Genomic DNA, 24,245 nt, shown 5'->3' on the forward strand with positions numbered 1-24,245 from the left:
TGGAATTATTCAGATTACTTTTACTTCAGCAGAGTCACTCAAACAAGTGCTGCTGTATAATACAAGGGATATAATTCAATCAGGTAAATCTAATAACTTTTGCATGGCCCTAACGGTGTGCAAGGAGCCTATTGCTTGAAAACAGTTCAAAGGTAAATAACCTGCCACTGGCCAGATGCATTTTCTTTGAATGTGGGTTTCAATGCTGTTTCATTGAATGTGAGTTTCAAAAGTAGAGAAGCTTTAATGCCAAGTCTGTTTTCATTGTAAGACTATTGCTTTGTTTAGGTTTAGTAAATGTCTCAGTGTTTGGGCTATAATGTTTGAAATAAAAGTTGTAAATTAAATCCAACTGCCTGTAATCATTGTAGAACTAAAGCATAAAACAGTATGCACACAGATTTGAACAGTGTCTACAGTAAATGGGGAGAAATAGCCAAGTAATGGGACACTGGAATGGCTGTGTGGGCGGGGCTTGGGTGGGTGGACTTGGGCGGGGCTGTGTTGGCAGGGGGCGGGGTGAGCTATGTGGGTGGGGCTCTGGGTTTGCACCCCCCTGCAAAAAATCCTGCGGGCTCCCTTGCTTGTATAAACATATAATTACACATAATTCTGACCATAAATTTAAATTTAGAGTTATTGATATGGTTTATGTATCATGTAGGGGGGGTGATACTAATAACCTTTTAGAAACAAAGGAATATGAGTGGATATTAAGATTGGCAGCTAATTATCCACCAGGTTTAAATTCTGCCATCACATTGAAACCTATTTTAACTAAAATACAGCGAAATAAATTGAATTAAATTAAATTAATTTAGTTTATGAAAATGTAGTTAGGATATATGTTGGATGTATGATATTTGTATCAAAGAATTGTTTTTGAAATTTTTAATAGTATGAAGTTTTATGTATTATGTTTGTCACATGATTTAGGCTGCAAGTCATGTGATAGTTTTGGCTCCTATTTAAATGTATGTTTTTTTAATGAAACCTGTATTAGTATTGAAAAAGGGCTTGTAACCCGAAAGCTTTACTGAACATAAAGGTGATATTTTCTCAGCGTTTGTCGTGTTTTGGATTAAGAGTGAAATTGAGCCAGGGTATCCATGACTACAAAAACTAATGAAGGCATTTCACATAAAATACATTGAACAGGTCCATTAATTGTTGAATAAATGCCCCCAAAATTATAAAAATCATCATGCTTGCACATCAGCAGAATAAGCTATGCAGTGAGAAAACAGCAGGTAGATCAGGAGTTAGATTGTAGTCAGAGAAGAAGTACCTTTATAACAGTTCAAGAATATTGCATACTTACAAAAGGCTGCAATGTGATAATGATACCCCATATTATTATAACATACTCTGGATACCTTACACTACTTTAGTAACAGTAAACCCTAAAAAGCACACCAGTACTCAGAGATAAAACCATGTGAAGTCATACAACACAAAGCACTGGTGTTTATCCAAATATGTCAGATGATCAAGTGGAATAAACATACATGATGAATTGAAAGTGTTCACTGCCATCTTGCCTCTGTTCTGTGCAGAATTACAAATGTGGTTTTGACTTAAATATACATTATGGCTAAAGATGTAAACTAGCATAGTAGGCTGTAGAGCTGAGTCTCCTCAGGTCCATGAAAAAGTATTGCCCATGGAATTCGAGCATAGTAGACGTGTATTTGTAAAATTTGAGAACCAACATTTTCAAACATCCTTCTTTCCTGTTATACTATGTAACAGCAGCTGCATTCTCTTGCCTACCAAACTGGAATGTGCATGCACACCGGTTGAGTTTAGTGGTACTAAAATAGATTATTAAAAAAAAAGGCTGTTTCTAAAAGCAGGATGGAATCTGGGCATACATCAAAAAATGTCTAGTATTCATTGTGATTTTAACTCCATAGGTTTACTTGGGTGACTCAGCTTTTAGGTGCAACAGCTTGTCACATGATTGCAGCTTGAATGTGTACAGGACATGGCTGCTGACATAAGTGAGATAGGGGAACATTCAGGAATCAAATGCCCTTCCCGCTTGCATTTAATTTGAGACCGTGAGAATGTCTCTTTTTTTTTTAATAAGTTTCATGATCAGAATAGCAACTGAGGATAGTAGTAACACAGAATTTATTGTAATTGCATTTTGTAAGCAAGTCAGCTAGTTTCTTTTCTTGTTGCAGTCTGCAGCTATTTTTTTATGTAGGTACTCCTCAGCAGAATTAAATAAACATGTAATGTTGATTACCAATTTGCTTTTTAATTAGCAGATATTCTATTTGAGTAGACAGCAGAGACTGTGGGTAAATTGTGATTTTTTTTTAAATAAATCTAATAGTTCTTATACTATTTCTTTTCTTAGCGAGGTCAAACCAGATACTTTTGGAGGTAGGCACTAGCAGTAGGTAAGCAGAATGTTTGTGGATGAATTTATGAAGGGCATTTTTTTTATCTAATGTCTTACCACCACGGTCAAACTAGATAATTTATGTATGGGTACTGTTGTGGATGAAATTATTTTTTTAATTTAATAGGATTAACACTATATTTTTATCCTGGCAGATTCAAACTAAATACTTTGAAAAGTTAGGCAGTGGGTATGGGGGCAGTTTGCAGATGAAATAATTTTGCTATGTGGCTGTTTGTGGATAAAAATTATTATTTTTTTATCTAATAGGACTTTCACTATATATTTTTTTATCTTGGCTGGGTCAAACCAGATACTTTAAGAATATAGGTAATGAGTACAGTGGCTGTTTATGGATGAAATGACTGGGATATGGGGCTGTTTGTAGATTATTTTTTTTTCTTTTATTCTAATAGAACTTATTTTATCGTAGTGGGGCTAACCCAGATACTTTGGGAATGCAGGCAATGGGTTTGGGGGCTCTTTGTGTGTAATTTATTTCTTTTTTTGTAATCTAATAGGTCTTACAATATTTTATGTGCATAAGTTATATTGTGTTTATCAAAAGCACATTAAAGAAATTATTATTATTTTAATTCTGTTAGATACTTTAGGTAGGTCATTTACATGAGGAATGTTTGGTGATGAAATGATTTCCTCTACTGTTTTATTGTAACTCTGTCTTTGCAGTCTTAAGGTGTATTTTGGTGCAGTGCAATCAACTACAAACTCTGATATCCAGTATATAGTGAATATCATCTCCCTATTGTATGCAAACTTTTCATAGTACTATTTTTGAATTTAACATATTATCAAGTGTGAGATAATTCCTCATTAGTACAGTTGCAAAACTGCCATCTTTACTGTTTGCTCACATAACATAGTATAATGTATTTTTATTATTATAAATATATTGTCAAATTGGACAAACATCAAGGTGGTTCTTCTCAGTGCCAGGAGTTTTAACAAAGTGCTTGATCTGGAGTCGCCTGTGCATCTGTAATGCGTCCATGTATGTTTAGTTACTGAGACATAGTTCAAATGGAAGGAGAGCACCTCCTCAGTGTCTTGATTTTGCCTACAGTACCTACAGACACATTGGAAACTATGGTGGAGCTTCAGTGTTTGTCTGTGACTGTATCCCTTCCTGACTGGTACCTAGGGACATCAATGAGTTTTTAAAACTCCAGTTTACTCTATGCATAACGAACTTCCACTTATAACCCCCATGACCCCAAAGAACCATGCAAAATTCATGGCATTCCTTTAAGATATCCCAATAATTCAGTTAAGTAGTCCTTAGTGACTACATGTACCCTTCTATAGAATGACGCACCTACAAGTCCAATGTAGGCTATGCCCAACAGTCTTTGGATTGGGTAAAAAAAAACTAACTGGAACAAAATATTCTCAAACCCATTCTGGTTAAGAGCATTCATGACCTCATTCTCACTAACACAGCCTATGCCTTTTCCATTCCCTTGGTCTGTCCCTCAGTGAACAAGTCAGACTACCAGCTCGTACCCTTTATTCTCACTCTCAGCCTGAACTAGATACAGTGGAAAATTCAAAAACAAACTGCCCTGGTGATCAGTTGATATCAACAAATGTTATAACAAAAGGAAGAAATTCCTTAAAACACCAAGTATGTCTAGAATACCCCAGCATGAGAACAGTATAAAAAACGTCATCAAGAAAGAAGGCCATTATAAAAACTATCCCATGAACCTAGGCTAGCATACGAAGCAAAGAATAAATAAAAGTCCCTTTTCAACTACATTAGTAAACTGAGAAATATTTTTTGAACATTGTTCTGAACTTGTTAAAAAATGGGGCATCCTATTCTAACCCAAATGACTGTATGGCAGGCACATTTGCTGTCAGTTTCTGCCCTGAAACCATCTTCCCAAATCCAGTCATCATGGATTTGTTCCCACCCCCTACCATTTCAAAGGAACATATTCTAAAGGTGTTCGATTCTCGGCTGGGCTTGGGAGTGCCTTCTTTGTGGAGTCTGCATGTCCTCCCCGCGGTTGGGTAGCGTTCGAAAGACATGTGTGCGTAAATGGGTGTGCCTTAGTTGAAGGGTGAGCGTTGAGCTGACCCCTCGGCATTTCGTAAAAACTCTACTGCCAATCATTAGTGGATCGGAGTTCCGCTGTGGTGACCTCTTACCGGGAAAAGCCGAAAGACAAACAAAAACAACTTTCACAGGGAAGAAAAACTTCCTTTATGGGTATTGATAACATACAGGCCTGCCTAATAAATATTGTCAGACATGCAGTAATAGAATTCCTGTTTAAACTGCCCATCTTAAGCCTAACTACAGGCTGTTTCTGAATCCTAAAGTGCTTCTGTAGTGATGTCTTTCTACAAGTGTGGTTCCCACAACTGACTCTGAAAAATACAGTCCTATCAGTCTTAGCAAGTTTGATCTGTAAACCCATGCTGCCCATAATTATTATTCACAACACCTGCTCAAACCCTTCCCTGAGGACTCAGCCTTACTGAACAAGCAGTAAAAGGAATATCCATACTTTTGTAGTGAATGTATTGGTTTAATTGCTAAGTAATCATGTGATTTATGAGCTTTTTATTAAGGTGTAAGCTGGAATGTGGTGTTTGTTTTTCTGATGAAGTTGGTGTGGGACACTGACGAAAAGCCTATTATTGTTGAGCTTGAAAAAAAAAAAAAAAAAATGTCATCTGCTTTTACTGTACTTGTGTTTCTACCTACTTTTTTTTACTTTTGCATCATCTTAAAAGTACTCAATTGTATTTATTACTGCTTGGTGTAACTCATTCTAAGCCTTTTGGTTTAAACACTTGGGCTTCGGACCAGTTGTTTTGCACTGAGAGGGTTTGTGGTCTGCACTGTAGTGGCAGAACAGGTAGCTTACATCCTTCTAGGTTGGGAACTGCTGATTGAGGGCTCGGTGTCTGTTATTCTAAAAGTGTATTAATTCTGGTTTAAGCACTTGGGCTTTCAGGCCAGTTATTTTACATTAAGAGGGTTCGTGGTCTGCACTCTTGTGGGAGGAGAGGCTGGACTCTGCCCTTCTGAGCTGGGAATTTCTGGTTGAAGGCTTATAGTGCATGCATATCTGAACTGCTTCTTACTGAAGTTGGTGCGCCTTGTTTGCTGTGGCATAGACTGGATTTGGGCCTGCTGGATCTAGCTTTGTTTGTGTAACTTGAGCACTAATCCAGGCATTCTCTAAAGTATTCAATTGTATTTATTACTGCTTGGTAGTAACTTGATTAAAGTGCAGCTATCATTCTAAGTCTTTTGGATTAAGCACTTGGGCTTCAGACCAGTTGTTTTACATTAGGAAGGTTTGTGGCATGCACTGTGGTGGCAGGACAGGTAGCTTTCATCCTTCTAAGTTGGGAACTGCTGATTGAGAGCCCAGTGTCTGTTATTCATAAAGTGTATTAGTTCTGGTTTAAGCACTTGGGCTTCAGGCCAGTTATTTTACATTAAGAAGGTTTGTGGTCTGCACTCTTGTGGGAGAAGAGGCTGGACTCTGCCCTTCTGAGCTGGGAATTTCTGGTTAAAGGTTTATAGTGCCTGAATATTTGAACTGTATCTTACTGAAATTGGTACACCTTGTTTGCTGTAGCATAGACTAGATCCAGGCCTGCTGAATCTAGCTTTGTTTATATGCTTGTTGTTTGTTTGCTTATTTCCCTGGAACGCTAATTCCACCTAATATGCGGCTTCTCAGCACTTCTCTGGATCACTAGTGATATCTGCATTGCTTACTGTACTTATTTCCTTGTTTCACTTGAAAGAAAGTTACTGTTTGTTTTTGCATTTAGGTTACCTGTAACACATTGCACTTAAGTTACCTGGCACTTGCTCACTAAAGCAATTATATAAGTCAGCACTAAAAATTAAAAGCACTACACCCTCACTCCCCACTGGCCCTGGTTTTCAATTATTATTCAATTCCCAATATTATTCTAGCATGTCCAAAGGTCAGTTGTCAATCTCCTCTCCGGTCCAGCTGGTGAATCTGGGAATCTTGAGGCAATGTTACAACTGCCTCATGTACACAGACAACCCTCTCCTCCTCCCAACAAATTCCAACACATGTGAGAGATGCAACCATATAGCCAAACTGGAGGCTAAGCTCTCTCAACTCAGTACTGGCATAACCAGTCAGGAGGAGAAGGAAACCACACTCACTACAATTCCAGTCTCACATAGACCTACCACAACAGCAAACCAAACACATAATCACACAAAAACATACTCGGAGGCTCTAAATAAAGATCTGCCGAAGCAGCAGAGACCTCCAAAGCAGACACCCAAGCAGCCACTACCCCAAAACAAAACACGTGCAACACATATCTCACAAAGCCAGTGTGCCAAACAGTCACAGCCCTTAAGACTAAACAACACACCTGATACACTTGTAATAGGTGACTATATCGTCAGGCACACTGATGTCCCGCTCACCAAACTGAACAAGGAGAGGGTCACGGTGAGCAGCCTGTCGGGTGCTAGGATCCGCCACATAACACAAGCACTCAGGTCACTCCAAGGCAAGTACAAATATGACTCAGTCATTGTCCATGCTGGTGTGAATGACCTGAGATGTACCTCCCTGGACTACATGAAAAGAGACATAAAGGAGCTCTCTGAGCATGTAGCCCAGGCCGGTATGACCCTGACCTTGAGTAGCATCTTACCCTCACCAAGAATGATGCCACAATATGAAGACAAAATGATCAATTTCAACAATTGGCTTAAGTACTGGTGTCATTCAAAGGGGATCCAATGCCTGTCAACTTGGGATGATATGCTCGACAAGCCACGATGCTTCGCTAGGGACGGCTTGCACCTGTCACCCTGGGCTTTCAGATATTGGCAAAGGCTCTTGCTACCCCATAGTGCCTTTTTAAGCAAGGCTCAAAAGACAAACCCACCTCCATGGGTATCACAAGGGATAAGAAACTAAGAGTAATGCTACTCAATGCCAGAAGTCTAAACCTCAAGATGCACGCACTCGAAACTCTCCTTAGCATGGAGAACATCGATATCTGTGCAGTAACAGAAACCTGGTTCAGGGCTTCCGAGAGCACCCTAGCACTACCAGGTTATACCTCATACCATGCTTTTCGGCCCCAAAACTTGGACCGAACCACAAAAGGAGGGGAGTATCGATATTCATCAAAGATACCCACACCTCCAGGTTGGTGGCAAAGCACGAAGCATCAGAGACTATCCATGTGCAACTAACAGTGGGTAAAACTGCCTTCCAGTTTATAGCCTGCTACAGACCACCCTCCCAAACCCAGGAACCCCACTCGGCCTTCCTGAGAACACTGGAAAATATGAAGGTCTCTCCAAACACCATTATATTGGGCAACTTCAACTACCCAAACATAGACTGGGAGCATTACTCTAGCTCCAACACCCTAGCCCAAAGGTTCCTAGAATTTATAAACTCAAATGCTATGGAACAACTTGTTACCACTCCCACAAGAGGGGAAAACATACTGGACCTGATCATCACCAACATGGGGACTCTATGCTCCAGACTAGAAGTGTATCCCTCACTGGTAAGATCAGACCATAAACTAATATCACTGGATATTCACATTCCCGACCCCACCCCCTGCCCAGAAAACTACAGTGAAAAACTTCTCTAAAGCAAATTTCACACTCCTCAAAACTGAGGTGGAATCCTTCAAACCCCCGGGACCTGTGGAAAATACGGCCCAGACCACAGAATCCTTTATAAACGCATTCTATGAACACCTTCAGGAATGCATGGATCATGCGATCCCAAATAAAACCAAGACCCAATCCTCCAAAGGCAGACGTCCTGTCTGGTGGACCCCAGCCATAAACAAACTATACAATAGAAGGAGGAAGCTACTAAATGATAGAGCAAAATCCCAAAAAGGGAAGGCATCACTGATCAGTATTAGCAAAAAACTACGGGCACACATAAAATTGTCTAAGTCCAGCTTCGAGAGAAAAATTGCACAGGACACTAAGGATGATCCCAAGGCTTTCTTTAGTTATGTTAGGAACCTGGGTGGTAATTCCCAGATATGCTCAGAATTAGTCCAAAATGACAAAAAATACACCGAACCCACAACATTGCCAACATCCTAGCTGACAGGTTCAGCGCAAACTTCTCCCCCCCAAAAGGGCAAATATCTATCCCAGCAGAGTGCTGCCCCCCTGACATCTCAGATGCTCAGGTAAGAGCTGCCCTCTCCAAAGCAAAAAATACAGCATCAATGGGACCAGATGGTGTCCCGGGCTGCATCCTACATGAATTCCAAGAAGAGCTAAACCTAAACATAAAACTACTGTTCAATCTCAGCCTTTACTACAGGATATGTGCCCAAAGAGTGGCGTACAGCAACAGTGGTCCCTGTCCATAAAGGTGGTGCCTCAACGGATCCTGGAAACTATCGCCCCATAAGCCTGACTAGCTTGGTCTGCAAAGCTATGGAAAGGATCATCATGGACCTCATAAATAAAGATATTGGGGACCTACAAACACTGGATCCTACCCAGTTCGGCTTTGTTAAGGGCAGATCCTGCCTCTTAAACCTGGTTGATTTCTTTGAAACAGTCACCAAGGCCATTGACGAGGGAAGGTGGTCCACACAGCCTATCTGGACCTCGCAAAAGCCTTCGATACAATACCCCACTCGGGCATTATAGATAAGCTCACCAGCTTAAATATAAACCCCTATGTCACTAGATGGATTGCAAACTGGCTCAAGGACAGAACCCACATGGTTAGAATTGCTGGAGCCATGTCAGACTCTAAACCAGTTACAAGTGGTGTCCCACAAGGCTCAGTCCTGGGACCTCTCTTGTTGGTATATATTTCTCGGAGGTACAGGCCAACACGGAAGGACTGTGGCTGACCAAGTTCGCAGATGACTGCAAACTGGGCGCCATAATCGACTCTCCAGCCGACACAAGCATCCTCCAAAAGGGCCTCATAGAAACAGACAACTGGTGCCAGAGCCATGGCCTCAAGCTAAATGCAAAAAGTGTATAGTCATCCCCTTTGGAAAAAACAAAGTGCCCACAAATTACCACATAGCTGGTAATCCATTAAGTTCAGAAGAAGTAATTAGGGACCTGGGGACCCAAGTTGATAACAATCTCTCATTTGACAACCACGTGGCCAAAGTGGTTAGAAAAACATTTTATATAGCCCATCTAATCATGAAGGGATTCACATCTAGATCAGGGGAGGTCATTATGCCTCTTTACTCATCCCTCATCAGGCCCATAATTGAGTACAATGCCCTTTTTGGGATGTACCTTACCAGACACCTGCAGCAACTGGAAAGACCCCAAAAGTACCTCACCAAGAGGATCAAAGGGCTCAAACAGATGCCATATGCTGCCCGGTTAAAGAAACTCCAGTTCTACTCAGTGGCATACCGCCTGTTCAGAGGCGATCTGTGCCTGGCGTATAAAGCCATGTCCAACCCGGAATTAATGGACATGCTGCACCTCAGAAAATCCAAATCCCATCGAGCTACGCTCGAGAGACTTGAACCTCAGCACTGAAATAAATAGGACATGCTGGAGGGACAGATTCATAACCCAGAGGCTCCCTTCACTCTGGAATAAAATCCCAGTCCAGGTTAGGCAGAGTCCCTCATTGACTCTCTTCAAGAGGAATCTTGATGAGTGGATGGGAGATCGTAGGTTTACCCCGGGTATCACTTCTGTGTCACTGTTAGACAGAGGCACAGTATACTAACCTCGAAAAAGGGCATAGCAAAATAAATCTAAAATGGGTGGCGAAAGCCAAACACATTCTGGTTAGGCTTATAAATGCCCTAGGGCAGATAGCCTAGTATGAACCTATGAACCTATAAAATAAAATTTTAACTTGCAGTTTATCAGCATCACTGTGTCTGGAATTGGTGCATCTGCTGAGGTTTATCGTTTTGCCGGCTTCCTTTTTCAAGTTTCATTTTAAGACCATGCAACATGAAGGAATTGTAAATAAGCTGTCAGCCTTAAACATGGATCCCTTTGTGATAAGATGGAGAACCAATTTGCTTAAGGACAGAAAGTATATTGTTCGTGTAGCAGAAACCTCTTCTAATAGAGTGAACATCACCAGTGATTTGTGCTTGGTCTACTTCTGTTCGGCATTTGTTCCTCTGACCTCAAAACTAATAATGACCTTTGGTTGACTAAATTTGCTGAAGATTACAAACTGGATTTAAATGTGATGATACTCAATGATACAAATACCCTTCATAAAGAACTAACGTAACACCTAAAGCATAGAAAAATGGCTGAAACTAAATGCCAAAAACTGCAGTGCTGTCCTCTTCAGGAAACCGCAAATCACTGCAACCTACATAATTGACAGTACCCCGTTATCAAGTGAAACAGTGACTAGAGGTCTAGACACCTCACCTTTGATAATTGTCGATCTCTAGAGTCAGAAAATCCTTCTATAAATCACAACTAATTGCCAAAGACCTCTCTTTGAAATCCAAGAAAGTCATTGTTCCCCTGTATCCATCCCTGATCAGAGTCATTATAGAATATAGCACACGGTGGTATGTACCTAACTAGACACTTTAAAGGCTGCAGAGGATCCCAACCAGAAGCATCTCTGGCATTAAACATTTTAGTTGACAGAAGAGTTTGGAACTCTTGCTATTGTAGTCTGTGTCTTATTGATTGCCAAGAAGAGATTTGTGGCTCGCTTAGTGCACCCTCAGGGATCCTTGCTCTCCTTTTACTAATTAAGTCAGATAGTGCAACTAATACTACAACAGAGATCTAAACCTACATCAGGAAATACATAGAACATGAAGGAGGACACGTTCATCACCATCTTCCCCTGCTCTGGAAAAGACTCCCTTTGCAAGTCAAGCTGTGTGCTTCTTTGTCTTCCTTCATAACTTTGACAACTGGATGAGTACCCTTAAATTTACACTAGGAATTATAGGCCTCACCCTTCATGAAAAAGGAGGTAAAGTGCATATGGCTTCGGGTTGGATTGCCCTGTATATCCTATGAGCCTATGAGTCAGTAAACACATTAAAGCAGAGCATTTTGTTTCCAAACATTCCACACCACCACTGTACAGTAATTAATTTTAATGGAAATACATTTTTACAGGTACTAGGTACAGCAAACATCAGCTTTATCTAAAAAATTCATGAAAATAAGCACTGGCTGTTACACTGGACATACAGTAAGCAAAATAAGGAGTCGTTAAAAACTTTGTAGAGGTGATCAGGCTGAGACAGGATAATGAAATGGAAGGATCTAAGTATAACAAAGTCTGCAGTGGTAACAGGCCTACACTTTACTTACTTTTTCTGTTCGTTATCTAACATCATGTAACCACCCGCATAGTTTCCAGTAGTTGAATGTCCTTCCATTTAGCATTGCGCTGTTCAGTGTCTCTGAAAAATTATTTTGCTCATCTGTCACATATGTTAAAACCATCTTTTCGGGGCTTGCTGATCACAATTCCTGTCTTTTGTTCTTCTTATCCTATCATTCAGCCTTTTGTATTGGGCCTCCTCATATGCCCTTTTTTTCTCTTCTTTCTGTTCATTGCATTTATTTGACATTCTCTTTTGTTCTTCCTTTCTTTTTCCTTGCATCAGTTCCAGTGGCATCACTGTTTTCTTGTTTCTCAGAAGACTGACCTCTACTGTCCATTATTCCCAGACATCTTTCTTAGTGCCACTTCTCAGCAGTACTGCAGGAGTGTCAGACCCAGTACTGCAGATTTAACCTCTACCCCTGTCACCATATCTGCACTGTAGAAGAATATGTCAAGGGCATTCTTCTTCCTTGCTAGAGTCTTCACGTTTGCCTGAAACTGTCTTTGAAAAGGCCTTGTAGCTGTTTATGCTGTCTCTCCTCATTCTACATATGGGAACTTATCAGTTCACATCTGCCGTATAGAGATCTTCCATGCCTGTGGTTCTCCTCCTCCTCTGTTCTCATTCACTAATTGTGCTGCCAAGATTTATACCAAGCATCTTTCATTTGTTTGCTGGTGTATTTTCCATACACGCTCACCAAGGATCCCCTCTTTTGCAGTCAATTATCTGGTGTTGTCATTCCATGTCTTCATGTCATGTCCTCCTTTCCTACTCTGCCCTTTCTGAATAGCTTACATCATGTTATCTTCATATCATAAACCTAGCATTTTAGTCACGTGTCTGCTCTGTATGCAGTATTTGCATACTTTACCAATGTGGCATGCAGGTGATTCATTTTTCCCAGGCTTCTAGCATTGCACAGCAGTGTACACCACCACCTGCCTTATGCATTTTATTGCTCCTGTTGTCTTCCTCTCTCTTTTTGTCTCTGTTGCTCCTTCTGTCTCTGTCTCGCTCTCCTCCGTAACTAGTGATGCCTTTCATCTGTCCTGCAGTTTGCTCTTGTTAAGCTGCTGTTTATGACTTCATCCAACTCACCTAAATATTTAAAAATGAAATTACACACCACAGGAAAATGTAGAGCATTATAGAACAGTAATATTATATACTGCATTGTTTTTTATTTCCCCTTTCTCCCTCCTTTCATTCAAAGCACAGTAAACAGAAGTCAGTACAGTATTCATTCTCCCCTCCCCCAAAAAACAGCAAGGTGCGTCAAGCAAAGCAAAAGTTACCCAGGCGCACATATACATGCATAGAGATTTAAAGAGTGAAAATGTATTTTTCATCTTTGTAGAATGCCTAAATAGAAGTGCGTGTGAGGACAGGATGAAACAAAATCATACAGCAGAAAGAATATATTAGCTTATCAGCCCATGCAGTGGTAAGTGCCCTTTGGGGATGGGATCTCCTGGGCTGTGCTGCTCTGATTTTGAAAGTGGAATGAGTTAACCTCTTGAATACTGATGCTCAGCCTCAGGAGTGCAGCTTTAATTTAGTTGTGTGACATCATCAGGGGTAGGGTGTCCTCATTACATGCAGATCAGGAGACAGGTATGCAGTGTGGGTGGCAGCTACAATTAAGGAACACTTCATGGATGAGCTTCAGAAGATGTTGATTGGTACACAGAACTAATGGGGAATGTGGAGGTAGGAATGCTTGATAAATAATAACACTCAAAAAGCAGTAAAGCGGAGGTGTGTGTGTGTGTGTGTGTGTGTGTGTGTGTGTGTGTGTGTGTGTGTGTGTGTGTGTGTGTGTGTGTGTGTGTGTTAGTAAGAAAAGAGTAGAAAATGATTAAGTCCAGGAAAAGGTAAGCAAACTTGTACTTCGTCAGACTGCATTACTTTAAACATCAAAGAGACCCGTCTTAAAAATACGTTTAGCAGAATCTGCAGTAAAGGTGGATAAAAAAATCTTTGGAATTACTTATCTGACCATTTATATAAAGTAATGTATTGTATAGTCCGTGTATGCATGCATGTTTTTTGTGAGAGGTAAAAATATGAGTATGAGATATTCAGTCAGCAGAGAATTGCTGCTTTGATATCAGTTTGTTGGATGAATTCTCTGCTTTTCAAAGACATTGTAAAATGCCGACCAGTGGATGCTGTCTCCTTAAACAGATGACGCATGTGGTGTTTTCTTGTTTCCATAGCAACAGTGGTAATCCTGGAAGTATTTTTGACAACTCTGCTAAAACTGAGGATATATATATCATTTTAATACTTTTGAGTTTACTGTACATTTGCTTTACCGTGAAATGTGGCTATGTAGTTTTTTTGTAAGATATTCATTTCCATTCTGCTGAAACCTACTATATTTAAAATATGAAGGAGTATCTAGATCCAATGCTATGACATTTTTTACTACTTGCTGTTCTTCTTTGGGTGAACTGGGTTAACAGTAGGCTTAGGGGATCCCAGAAGTTCACAAGGCAGGTACTGAGACCGTGACTTCAGGGAGGAAATTGTTGACTTTGTGACTCTTGCCTACCCCCTGCTGGCTTACAGCAGAAGAGAGTTTGCATTGTAAAGTTGCTGTTTATTTCATTTTAAGACTTTATAAAGCAGTCTTGTGTGCCAAACAGATAAGCAGTGATGAGAATCTCTGCGCAATGTATTACTGTATAGGCATGACAAGATTATTCATGTTTCCTAATAAACAGTGGACAGTTATTAAAAAAAAAAACAGTGACTTTAGCAAAGCTGTCCTGGAGAAACATTATTACTGAGCATTTAAACAAACACATTATATTGGTTATGAAATCACCTGATGCCTTGCCATTGCTCCAGATAAACTGTCATGTCTAACAGTCTGGAAAATGGGGGTGTTCCTTCCCATTTATAGTGCGCATCAGTAGCTATTCACTTGTTTCCTTTTCTGGAATCTACATTCATTTGCATTGCTGTTTCAGTAGGCTTCAACAGAGACCCTGTTTTAGGATAAGCGATGGTACATGAACCAAGTGTCACTACAGATGGTATATACTCTAGTTCTATTCCTAATCTCTGCTCTTTGAAATAATCCATAGTCAGTGCATAAAGCTGTGAAATTTAAATAGAAGAAACTTCACTTGCTTGACTATTCGTAAGCCATTTCTAATGTGTCTATAGTTGTGGTTTTGCTAATATTGATAATTATTAATAACATAATGTGTGCACTTTGGCTTGCTTTTTAGTGAGGAAAGCTTATTTTTGAGGGGGGTGTTTCTTGGAACTATGCTGTTGGATTTCAGGCATGATTCAGTAGCTGGCATGCCTGAATATTTGGGGTGATGGTGTGATGATGCCTTCCCTTATGAAGGCAGTCATACGTGTGGATCAAATTTTTTTCTATTTATGATCATTGTGCTTTATATGTTGTAAAAGAGGAGCATAAATAAAATGTAAAGATGTTCGATTGTAGGAAACGCGTATCAAAAAAAAGGCAACCTTTTGGGTTTACAGGTTCCCTTAGGAGAAGAATAAAGTGATCATCCAGCAGGTGCTGCTGGCAAACTCTGCAGAGCATGCAAACTGCAGTCTTAAGGGAAAATAGACAAATGTTTTGCTGTCTTCTGACACCAGCTAACCCCGTCTTTAGAGCTCTGGTCTACAAATGCTGAGAGGAAGTCTGTGACTTTTTTTTTTCCTCTTGGAAAGAACTGGAATAGGTTAGAGCACATGATTAAATGCCTTATGGCTCACAGACTTAAATGGAAAGAAATCTTTGAGGAGGGAAAATGCAGGGTTGGGTCTGCAGAATAAGAATGCTGAGCTAAAGGCAAAGCTTTTTGTTGGGGAATCGAGACTACTGTGTGCACACACTGCCAAACAAAACAGGTTAGCAGAATGACTGTCAAAGAAAAAGTGGAAGAGTTTATTCCAGAAGTCACTAATGTTCAGCACCTCAGATGGAGGTCACTCATAGGTGAAGCACTCTCATGATGGGTATTGTGCAGACAAGTGCACCAGTTCATGGGACAGGTAAAAAATGACATCACTGTATTTTTCTTTTTTTGTCCTTGGTCATGCATATGGAGGAAAAGTTTCACTACAGATCTGTTTTTTTTTTTAAATTTTCTCTCAGTTTTCTTTGTTTAAATTAGTTATGAGTTTTGTTAAGTAGCATAATCACGTGTGCTGTTCTAAATGTACAGTTAACAATTGTTTTTCTTTCAAGTGATACAAAGTAATGCAGTTTTTTCAAGCCTAAGTAAAGCAAACAGCATTAATTTTACGGGCCGTTATGACACACAAAACTGCATATTAAAGTATGATTTACAGGCAATAATGAAAAGTTGCATAAAGCTAAGGATGGCTTTAATGGAAACCAAAACAGTAAAATGTCATTTAATTCACGCTTTAGTAACATTCTGTACTTAACGTGTACTATGTAAACAACATCCGTTGAAAGTGATCTTGGACAGAAATATTATAAAAAGCATTCATGGATTTTCTTTTTTCATATGCATGATATACAGGATATGACATCTAAAACCCATGTTTGTAAGCGTTTACTATCAAAATTCTGAGAGGCATACAGTCGAATACAGGCTGGTTAAATGCGTGGCTTCTAAGCCGTCATAATGTCGAACAGAAAGTAGTCAAGTTTATATTAGCAAAAGTGGGTATGCATTCATTAATATAAATTCACTGTTTTGAATGGAGATCAGCGTAAAGTGTAGATTCGGTAATTTACCATTTTCCTTACTGTAGTGCGATGTTGGTATTGGTGTATATAATAAGCAGGTAGGGTGGGGGCACAGCCGCTCACATGGGGGGTGCAGGAGGTCTTCCCCCCCACTAAAATGTAAAAGGACACACGGACTTTTGAAACCAGAAGTCTGTCATGTTGAATGTCGATCATCGTGTTTATAATGTTCGACATTTAGGCAAAATTTAATTTTCATTTTTAATATATTTCGATCTTTTGATGGAAAATGTTCTGTCTTTAGGAATTTTGATAGTAAACCATTTGTATGGTAACTGGTAAGGTTTGGCATGATAACTGTTACTTTGGCTTTATGCCTTCAACCAAGTCACATATGAGGGACCTAAGCCATGTCCCCACCACACACACCTACACACACACACACACACACACACACACACACACACACACACACACACACACACACGCACATACTTTTCTAATTAGTAATTTGAAAGGGCTCCACTAGAAAGAATACTGGACATGACTTGTTCATTTTACATAAGCCTATGTACTATCAGTCCCAAGTACCTTGCACCCAGCATCTTATTCACACCCATTACCCTGATACCTTGCACCCAACTGAGCCTCCAGAGAGAGAGAGAGCACCAATGTGTTTCAAGTCTCTCCAATACTTTGCATCCTTTGCAGAGCTGCCAGTGATAACTGAATTCCCATCTAAACAGTCATAGTATAGTTTTTTATTAATAGGGAATAATCTACATTCTCAATGGACTTGTAGTAATGATATATACTCTGCCAGATAAACTGAGTTTACCTCATCCTGGGTGTGCAGTTTAAACTAACTCTGGAATCTCAAACCCTCACCACAGACTTTTTGGATTCAGCTTGAGGAGTCCATGTGTAGACTTGCATAATAAGTGGGGATGTGAGACAAGGCCATTGGGAACATATAGATTAGTATAAAAGTGACAATGGCAGTAATTTCCAGCCGTCAGGACATTCATACCCATTTGGCAAAAGGAAGTCTTAAACATCCTAACAGACAACCCCACAGTCATGTGGTACATCAACAGACAAGGAGATGCCTATTCACAACTACTATGAAAAGCTAGCAGAACAAGCATAGGAGGTGGCTCAGGGGTCAGGTTTGCTCCTTAGTGCAACTTGCTTCCTATCATAGGATAATGGATTTACAGACCAGCTGAGCAGAACAGAAGTAGATCCCCACAAGTGGATATTAATCTGTATTTTTGTATATAATGGACAGGTGGGGTATGCCAGAAGTAGACCTTGTTTTTCCTAGAAAAAAAAACAGTTGAGCAAATACTGCACCAGGATACCCACACTGGGGTACTAGGCAACAGATCATCATCAACCCCATTTTCTACTTGGGAATTAAATGTGGTCTCATCTGTCACCATCTCTTGCTCGCTCTCTCTCTTGATTCAGTGTCACTGTCCTACCTTCTCCAACAGTCATGCCTGACTGTCCAGGTCTTCCTTCACACAATCCATCCATTTCTTTGCAGGATGCACTCATTTCCTCTTAACTTCTTCCTGTCTGTCCCAAATCATCTTCACCAGATTGTCTTCTGCTTTTCTGCACATGTGCCCAAACGGCCATCATCTGCTCTCTTTGACTCTCTCAGCAATTGTAGCTAATTTAGCTTCTGCTCTGGTGTTTTGACTTCATCTGTCCTGTAGTGTGCATCTTACTTCAGATCTGGGGCACTTCCATCTCCATTTCCTATAGCATCCTCTAGTGTCTGCCTTTACTGCCAAGGTTTCTGTATGACACAGTAGTGCTTATTGCACCACTGTTTTGTACACTTTACTTTTCATCTTCTTTTGCATGTTTATGTCACACACCACCCCTAACACTGTCATTTTCCTGCAGCCCCTTTGAGTCTAGCTTTGACCTCCTCATTCAGGCCTCCCTTTTCGTAAAGCAGCCCTACTAGATAATTGATGCTGTTAACCCCTTCCAGTGCTTTCCCTTCTATCTCTCTTCTCCGGTTCTTCTGACTTATTGCATTTGTTGCCATTGCAACTGTCTTATCTGTACTCAGTTTCATCTCATGTGCCTCCAGACTTTCATTCCATTCCCCTATCCATTGCTGAAGTTCTTGCTCAGAGTCTGTCTCTACTGCCACACCATCTGCATACAGCAACTTTGATGATCTGTTTGGTAATGTAGTCCATCACCAGTTTGAACAGTAGTGGACTCCGAGCTGAAACCTGATACACACCCACTACCACTGAGAACTCAGAGTCTGAACACAGTTTGAACTTGAGTCACTGGTTCCTTGTACATAACCTGCACTAATTCTATAAGTGTTTCTGGGACTTTGAACCACAACAAGACTTCCCAAATAAGCTTTCTTGGGACCTTGTGACATGCTTTTTCCAAGTCTAGATATGCCCAGTTGGACTTTTTCCTAGCTTCTTTTCAACTATCTGTCTCACTGCAAACATCGGGTCAGTTGTGCTACAGCCTGATCTGAATTCGAACTGCTCATCTCCCATCTTACTTTCTACTGCTTTGCATGTTCATCAATCACCTTCTTCAGCATTTTCATGCAGTGTGACAGGAGTTTGATACCTCTACACTGCCCACAGTTCTGCATGTCCCCTTTGCTCTTGTATGCTTTCTCTCCAGTCATCTGGAACCTTTATCTCCACACTGCTACGAGTACCCTCAGGAACTATTTTCCTTTATCTTATCTATCATCTTGATCATATCTGCAGTGACCTCATCTGAGCCTGCTGCTTTCCCTGACTTCATTTTCTTTAGTGCTGTTCTTACTTGTAGGGTGGGCTCCTCGTCATCTTTCATTGTAGGATGTGTCTGGGACAGTACAGCTTCTGTGGGGTTTTCTTCATTTAGAAGCTGCTGGAAGTACTCCTTTCACATGCCTTTGATTTCCTGTGGACTGCTGAGCAAGTTGTTGCTGGCATCCCCTTTTGAAGGATGTCTGAATATCTTTTTTATCTTTCTATCTTTGCACTGCAACCTGATAGTTTCTTTATGCCATCTACCGAGTCACTTTGCAGAAGCTTGTAGAGTGCCTCTGATGCCTTTTTATTTACTACTGCAACTCTTTTCTTAGCCTCTTAGTTAGCCAACATGTATTCCTTCTTTTTTTTTTTTCTTTACCAGTATTTCTTCTTAGCCTGTTCTGACTTTTCTATCTCCCACTTTTTCCTGCACTTCTTGTTTCTTTTGATGACTTCCTGCACTTCTGCATTCCACCACAAACTTTCCTTATGTAACTTGCTGCTATACCCGGCTTATCCGCATATCTATAGGTCTTAACCGTGCTGTTTTGAGGCCCTGCCATTCTTCTTCATCTCCATCTGTTTGCTGTTCTTCCTGAAGTGCCAAAGCCCTGAATATTTCCGTGAACACTTGTGCTTTTTCTCCAGTCAACTTACAGGTCTTCAGCTTAGTGTCTGTTGACCTTAGAGCCTTTCTGTGACCACTGCTTGCAGCTAATTGTGGAAAACAGTGGTTTATGCTATGGGCTGACTGTTTCACTTGCAATCACTGCTTTACCCGAATGCCTTTTCCTTATTAGGAGGAAGTCAACCTGAGTTGCATGTTGGCCACTCTTGTATGTAATTTTGTGATTGTCTTACTGAACCATGTATTGGGCTCCATCAAGCCATTTGCATAGACAGAAGTCTAGAACAGACTCTCCTCCTTTATTCCTGTTGCACACCCATGTGGACCCAGGCAGTCCTCATATCCTTTTCTGTCTGTCCTGATATGTGCATTCAGGTCACCCATTATCAACACCAATTCTTGTCGTCCTACAGCTGCTAAGTGCACTCTTTTTCTCATCATCATAACCCTGCTGTGGGGCATAGACTGAGATTATGAATACTGCCCTATCATAGACTGAGATTATGAATACTGCCCTATCATAGGCTGAGATTATGAATACTGCCCTATTACAGGCTGAGATTATGAATACTGCCCTATTACAGGCTGAGATTATGAATACTGCCCTATCATAGGCTGAGATTATGAATAGTACCCTGTCATAGGCTGAGATTATGAATAGTACCTTATCCTTATATTGAAGTCTTCTTGCCATGATCAGTCTGTTACCAATTCTAATGACATTCTCACTGTCTTCTGAAGCCTTTCCATCCCCACATTTCCCACACCATTTCAAGTCTGTCCTCCTGAGTAGTAGACTCCAGATGTAACTCCAAGTGGCTTTACTGCACTGATCTGCCATCTTATCTTCTGGATGTAGAGGATGTCCAGCCTCCTCCTTACCATCATGTCATCCACTTTCAAGCGCCATCCTATCAGTGAACCTACAATGAGTGTAGCAATTCTTAGGCCATGTTTGTCAGGCTGATTGGTTTTATGGCTGGTACACACTGGCCAATAGGGGTAGATACACCTTCCCACTGTCAGCAAGGGTCTCTGGAATAGGTTGGAGTAGGACATTTCCTCAACAAACTTATCTGCAAATACCCATGCCTATTTTTGGCGACATAAGACAACATGACCAAAATACCTAGATGCAGTTATTTTACAATTGACTGGCTAGCCCTGATATGGGATACAGTCTGTGATCCATGTTATTTTATCTAGCGGATACTGCATATCACAGCTGATGCCCAAAGCATATGGTTTGTACAACTTTTCTCCCTATAGGACACCATCTAGAGTTAGTGTTGCTGCTCACAACTCCATTCTTGGGTGAGTTTGAGGTAGAAACTCAGTTTGTTTTTTGGTGGAGGGAGGAACACCACAGATATACAGAGATAACATGAAAACTACATTCAGGCATGTTTCAGAGATCAGTATCAAAGATTTTACCTTGTGTATTGGAGGCAAAGACATTAACTATTATGTCAGCCATTACTGGGCAACATATGCCCTCTTCCTAAACTGAATATATCTATTTCTATATGCCCTCCATCAATACCCTTCCTCCCCAGGATGTTACAGTACTTAAAGGACAGGCATAAAATGCTATTGTAGTTCTATTATGGTCAAGGCAACATTGGTTCTCCCTTCTACTGGTGCTAGTAAAGGTAGCACCAGTCTTTTTCCCCCATTATATAGATGTGGACCTTCTAACTCAGAAGGAATCATTAGTTCACCACAACATGTGAACACTAAGGTTGTCAATGTGGATAAATTCGTGTTCATCCCTTTTAGGCACATATTTTTCTGGTGACATCCTATGTATACTGAGGAAGGCCAGAAAACTTAATATAAAGAAACCGTATCTGGCTAACTAGAAACGTTTCTCCCTGCTGTGGTTTAGTAAAGTCTAGGAGCCAAACTCTACCCAGATGTTACTGAGATCTAAAATGATCCTCCTGTCTTTCTGACCTCTATAAAACAGATCTGTCATATGTCTCAATAAAGGTATGCATTTCAGTTGTCTTATGTCTGCTAATGGATCCATAAAAATATTTCCATTTGGTAATAAAAGTTTCTTAAAGGAATGTTGTGTTAGGTCTTGAAAAACCTCACCTTGACCTCCATCCCCTCTTTGAGCTGGTTGCTTCCACTTTCCTCAAACTTCTGTAGAAAACTACATTACTGGTGGTGCTAACCTCCTCTGGAAGAATTTGGGAGCTGCAGGTCCTCATATATAGGGAGCCCTTCCTAATCTATAAAAAAGACAGAGTCACTGCATGAACTAATTCTTCCTTCATATCCATGTTATCCTTGATCCAGGCTATTTCCCTCACTGTATATTTTCTCTTATCCCAGAAAAAGGGATCAAGAATCCTACACTCATTAGATGTGTAAAGGCAAATGAAATTTTACTTGGACAGAACAAAGCTCATTAGGAAATCTGACCAGTTAATCATTTCTTTTGCTAAGGATGTGAGCTGGTTTGGTGATAAGACCTGATGAAAACAGACAGCTCACTGCATCTGCTATCACTGCTCTGTTCATGTGAAGAGAATTCCAGGCCATGTTAGAGACTATTGTATAAGGACCACTGCAGCCATCTCTGCCTTCCTGAGAAGATCTATCCTGGAAGCAGCAACTTGGTCTCCTGTATCATTTTTCTTTCAAAGCTTTATAACCTGAGCAGTGCTTAGAAGTGTGGGGCAGGTTTTGCCATGGGCATTTTGCAGAACCTCTTGTCTATTGTTTTTCCCAGTCCAGCTGCCCTCTAGTACATAAGCTCTGCAAGTCATCTCACAAATTGGTATTGCACAAGTAAATATTATGATGAGTATAGTGCAGTTTTGTTAAGAACTTACCAAAGACGCAAATGCTCAAATGCCAGTCTCCTTCTGCCATTCCTTCCTTTTCTCCAATTATAGATGAACTTGAGTAAATTCCTGCATAATCATTTCCTGCATTCACTCTGTTTCCTCTCAATTAGACCCCTCCACTTCATAGGCTTTATCAGCCTGAAGAGGTGGTTTTAGGTGTCCTGTGGTTAGGGCTTGTACACCCTAAGGATGGATTCCTCCAGTGTCGGTTATGTTTATCATGCCACTGTGCTGGATACCTCTAGCTATGGCAAGAAAGATAAAGAAGGTGCCTGCCAGCATCTCTTTATACCACCGATATCCTGACATCTGAGTGAGAAGTAGTCCTCTAGGCCAAGAGGGGAAGAGGAAAAAGCTGTGGAAGTAGTCCAGCCACAGTGTTTCAGCAGGCAGGAGTCCCAAGAGTCCTACTGCAACAGTGACTATACCTGAGCACCAACTGTTATGGTAAGATGCTAACACAGTTGCACAATGTTGCCTGTATCCTGCGACCAAGGGGAATAAAATAAAGCAATAGCATCTGCATATTCTTCAGCTGGTAAGTCTCTCAGAAGAAATATTTGGACCCCCCCTCCAATGGACTGGTCTTTGGCTATTTTAATATGGTAGCTGTGGGCAGGTTGTGATGGCCATACTTATTTAATTTGCATGAAGACAGGGTCCTTTCATGTTGTGGTCTTAGAGTTGTTTCCTAAGCTTGCATATGATTGTATCATAGGTTCTATAGCTGAGGCTGTTTCAATCTAAGAAAAGTGTTGTGCTGTGCTTTAAATTTGCCAAGGTTCTGCACTTTTAATAGTATCTCATGAAATACTGCAAACAATTTCATACTTTCTCTTTCCTTTCTGACCTGTGGTTGAAATGTAAAACCATGTATGTTAAATCTGCAGAACTTAAAATGAATGTCCATGCACTGCATTGTCTTAATTGTACTGCTGTAAGGTCATTTACCTTAGGCGTATTGCTGCAGGAGCTAAACCATACTTCTGGTCTGTAGGCTGGGGCTGCCTTTTCTGTGAGACTTGTACTGGCTGCTATGGCCATTTTAAGATTATTGCTATGTATCACACTGTACGTGCTATGGGTACTATTCCTTTAAATAAGTTGTCTTTACCTTATTGTTTTTCAAGGCCTCCTGCATTTGCAGATGAGAGGCTACTTCAGTCTTCTGAAGATTTATTCTTGAAACTTGTAGGACTCACTCGGAAGATCCTTGATGTACCAGCTTTTTAGGAAGATCTTAATGCATCCAATTTATGGGTTCTGTTACTGTATCAGTTTGTACATTTGCCAGTCTTTTATAAGTGTTGTTTATTTATCTGTTTTACCACAGTTTTATATTTCTATCTATACTCTGTCTCTCTCTCTCTCTCTATATATATATATAGCTATAGCTATATATATATATATATATATTTATATGTCTATCTATAGCTATCTATCTATATATATATGTACACATACATACACACACATACACACA

General features: G+C 40.4%; 1 protein-coding gene across 5 annotated transcripts in view; it reads left to right on the plus strand.

Moving 5' to 3' along the window:
- Positions 1-24,245, plus strand: part of ARHGEF9 (Cdc42 guanine nucleotide exchange factor 9) — a 3,179,575-nt gene that overhangs the window by 1,088,908 nt on the left and 2,066,422 nt on the right. The window contains exon 1 of one of the 5 annotated variants that reach the window (XM_044057725.1): positions 13,407-13,486. The exons of the other annotated variants lie outside the window; for them this stretch is intronic. Coding sequence (XP_043913660.1) covers positions 13,472-13,486 — 15 coding nt within the window. The 5' untranslated portion in view covers positions 13,407-13,471. Of the gene's footprint in view, positions 1-13,406; positions 13,487-24,245 lie in introns of those variants that run through there. 5 annotated transcript variants of the gene reach the window in all.

The sequence above is a fragment of the Protopterus annectens genome, chromosome 15.part0 (assembly GCF_019279795.1).
Source record: "Protopterus annectens isolate FY-2018-M chromosome 15.part0, PAN1.0, whole genome shotgun sequence".
Classification (NCBI taxonomy): Eukaryota; Metazoa; Chordata; order Ceratodontiformes; family Protopteridae; genus Protopterus; species Protopterus annectens.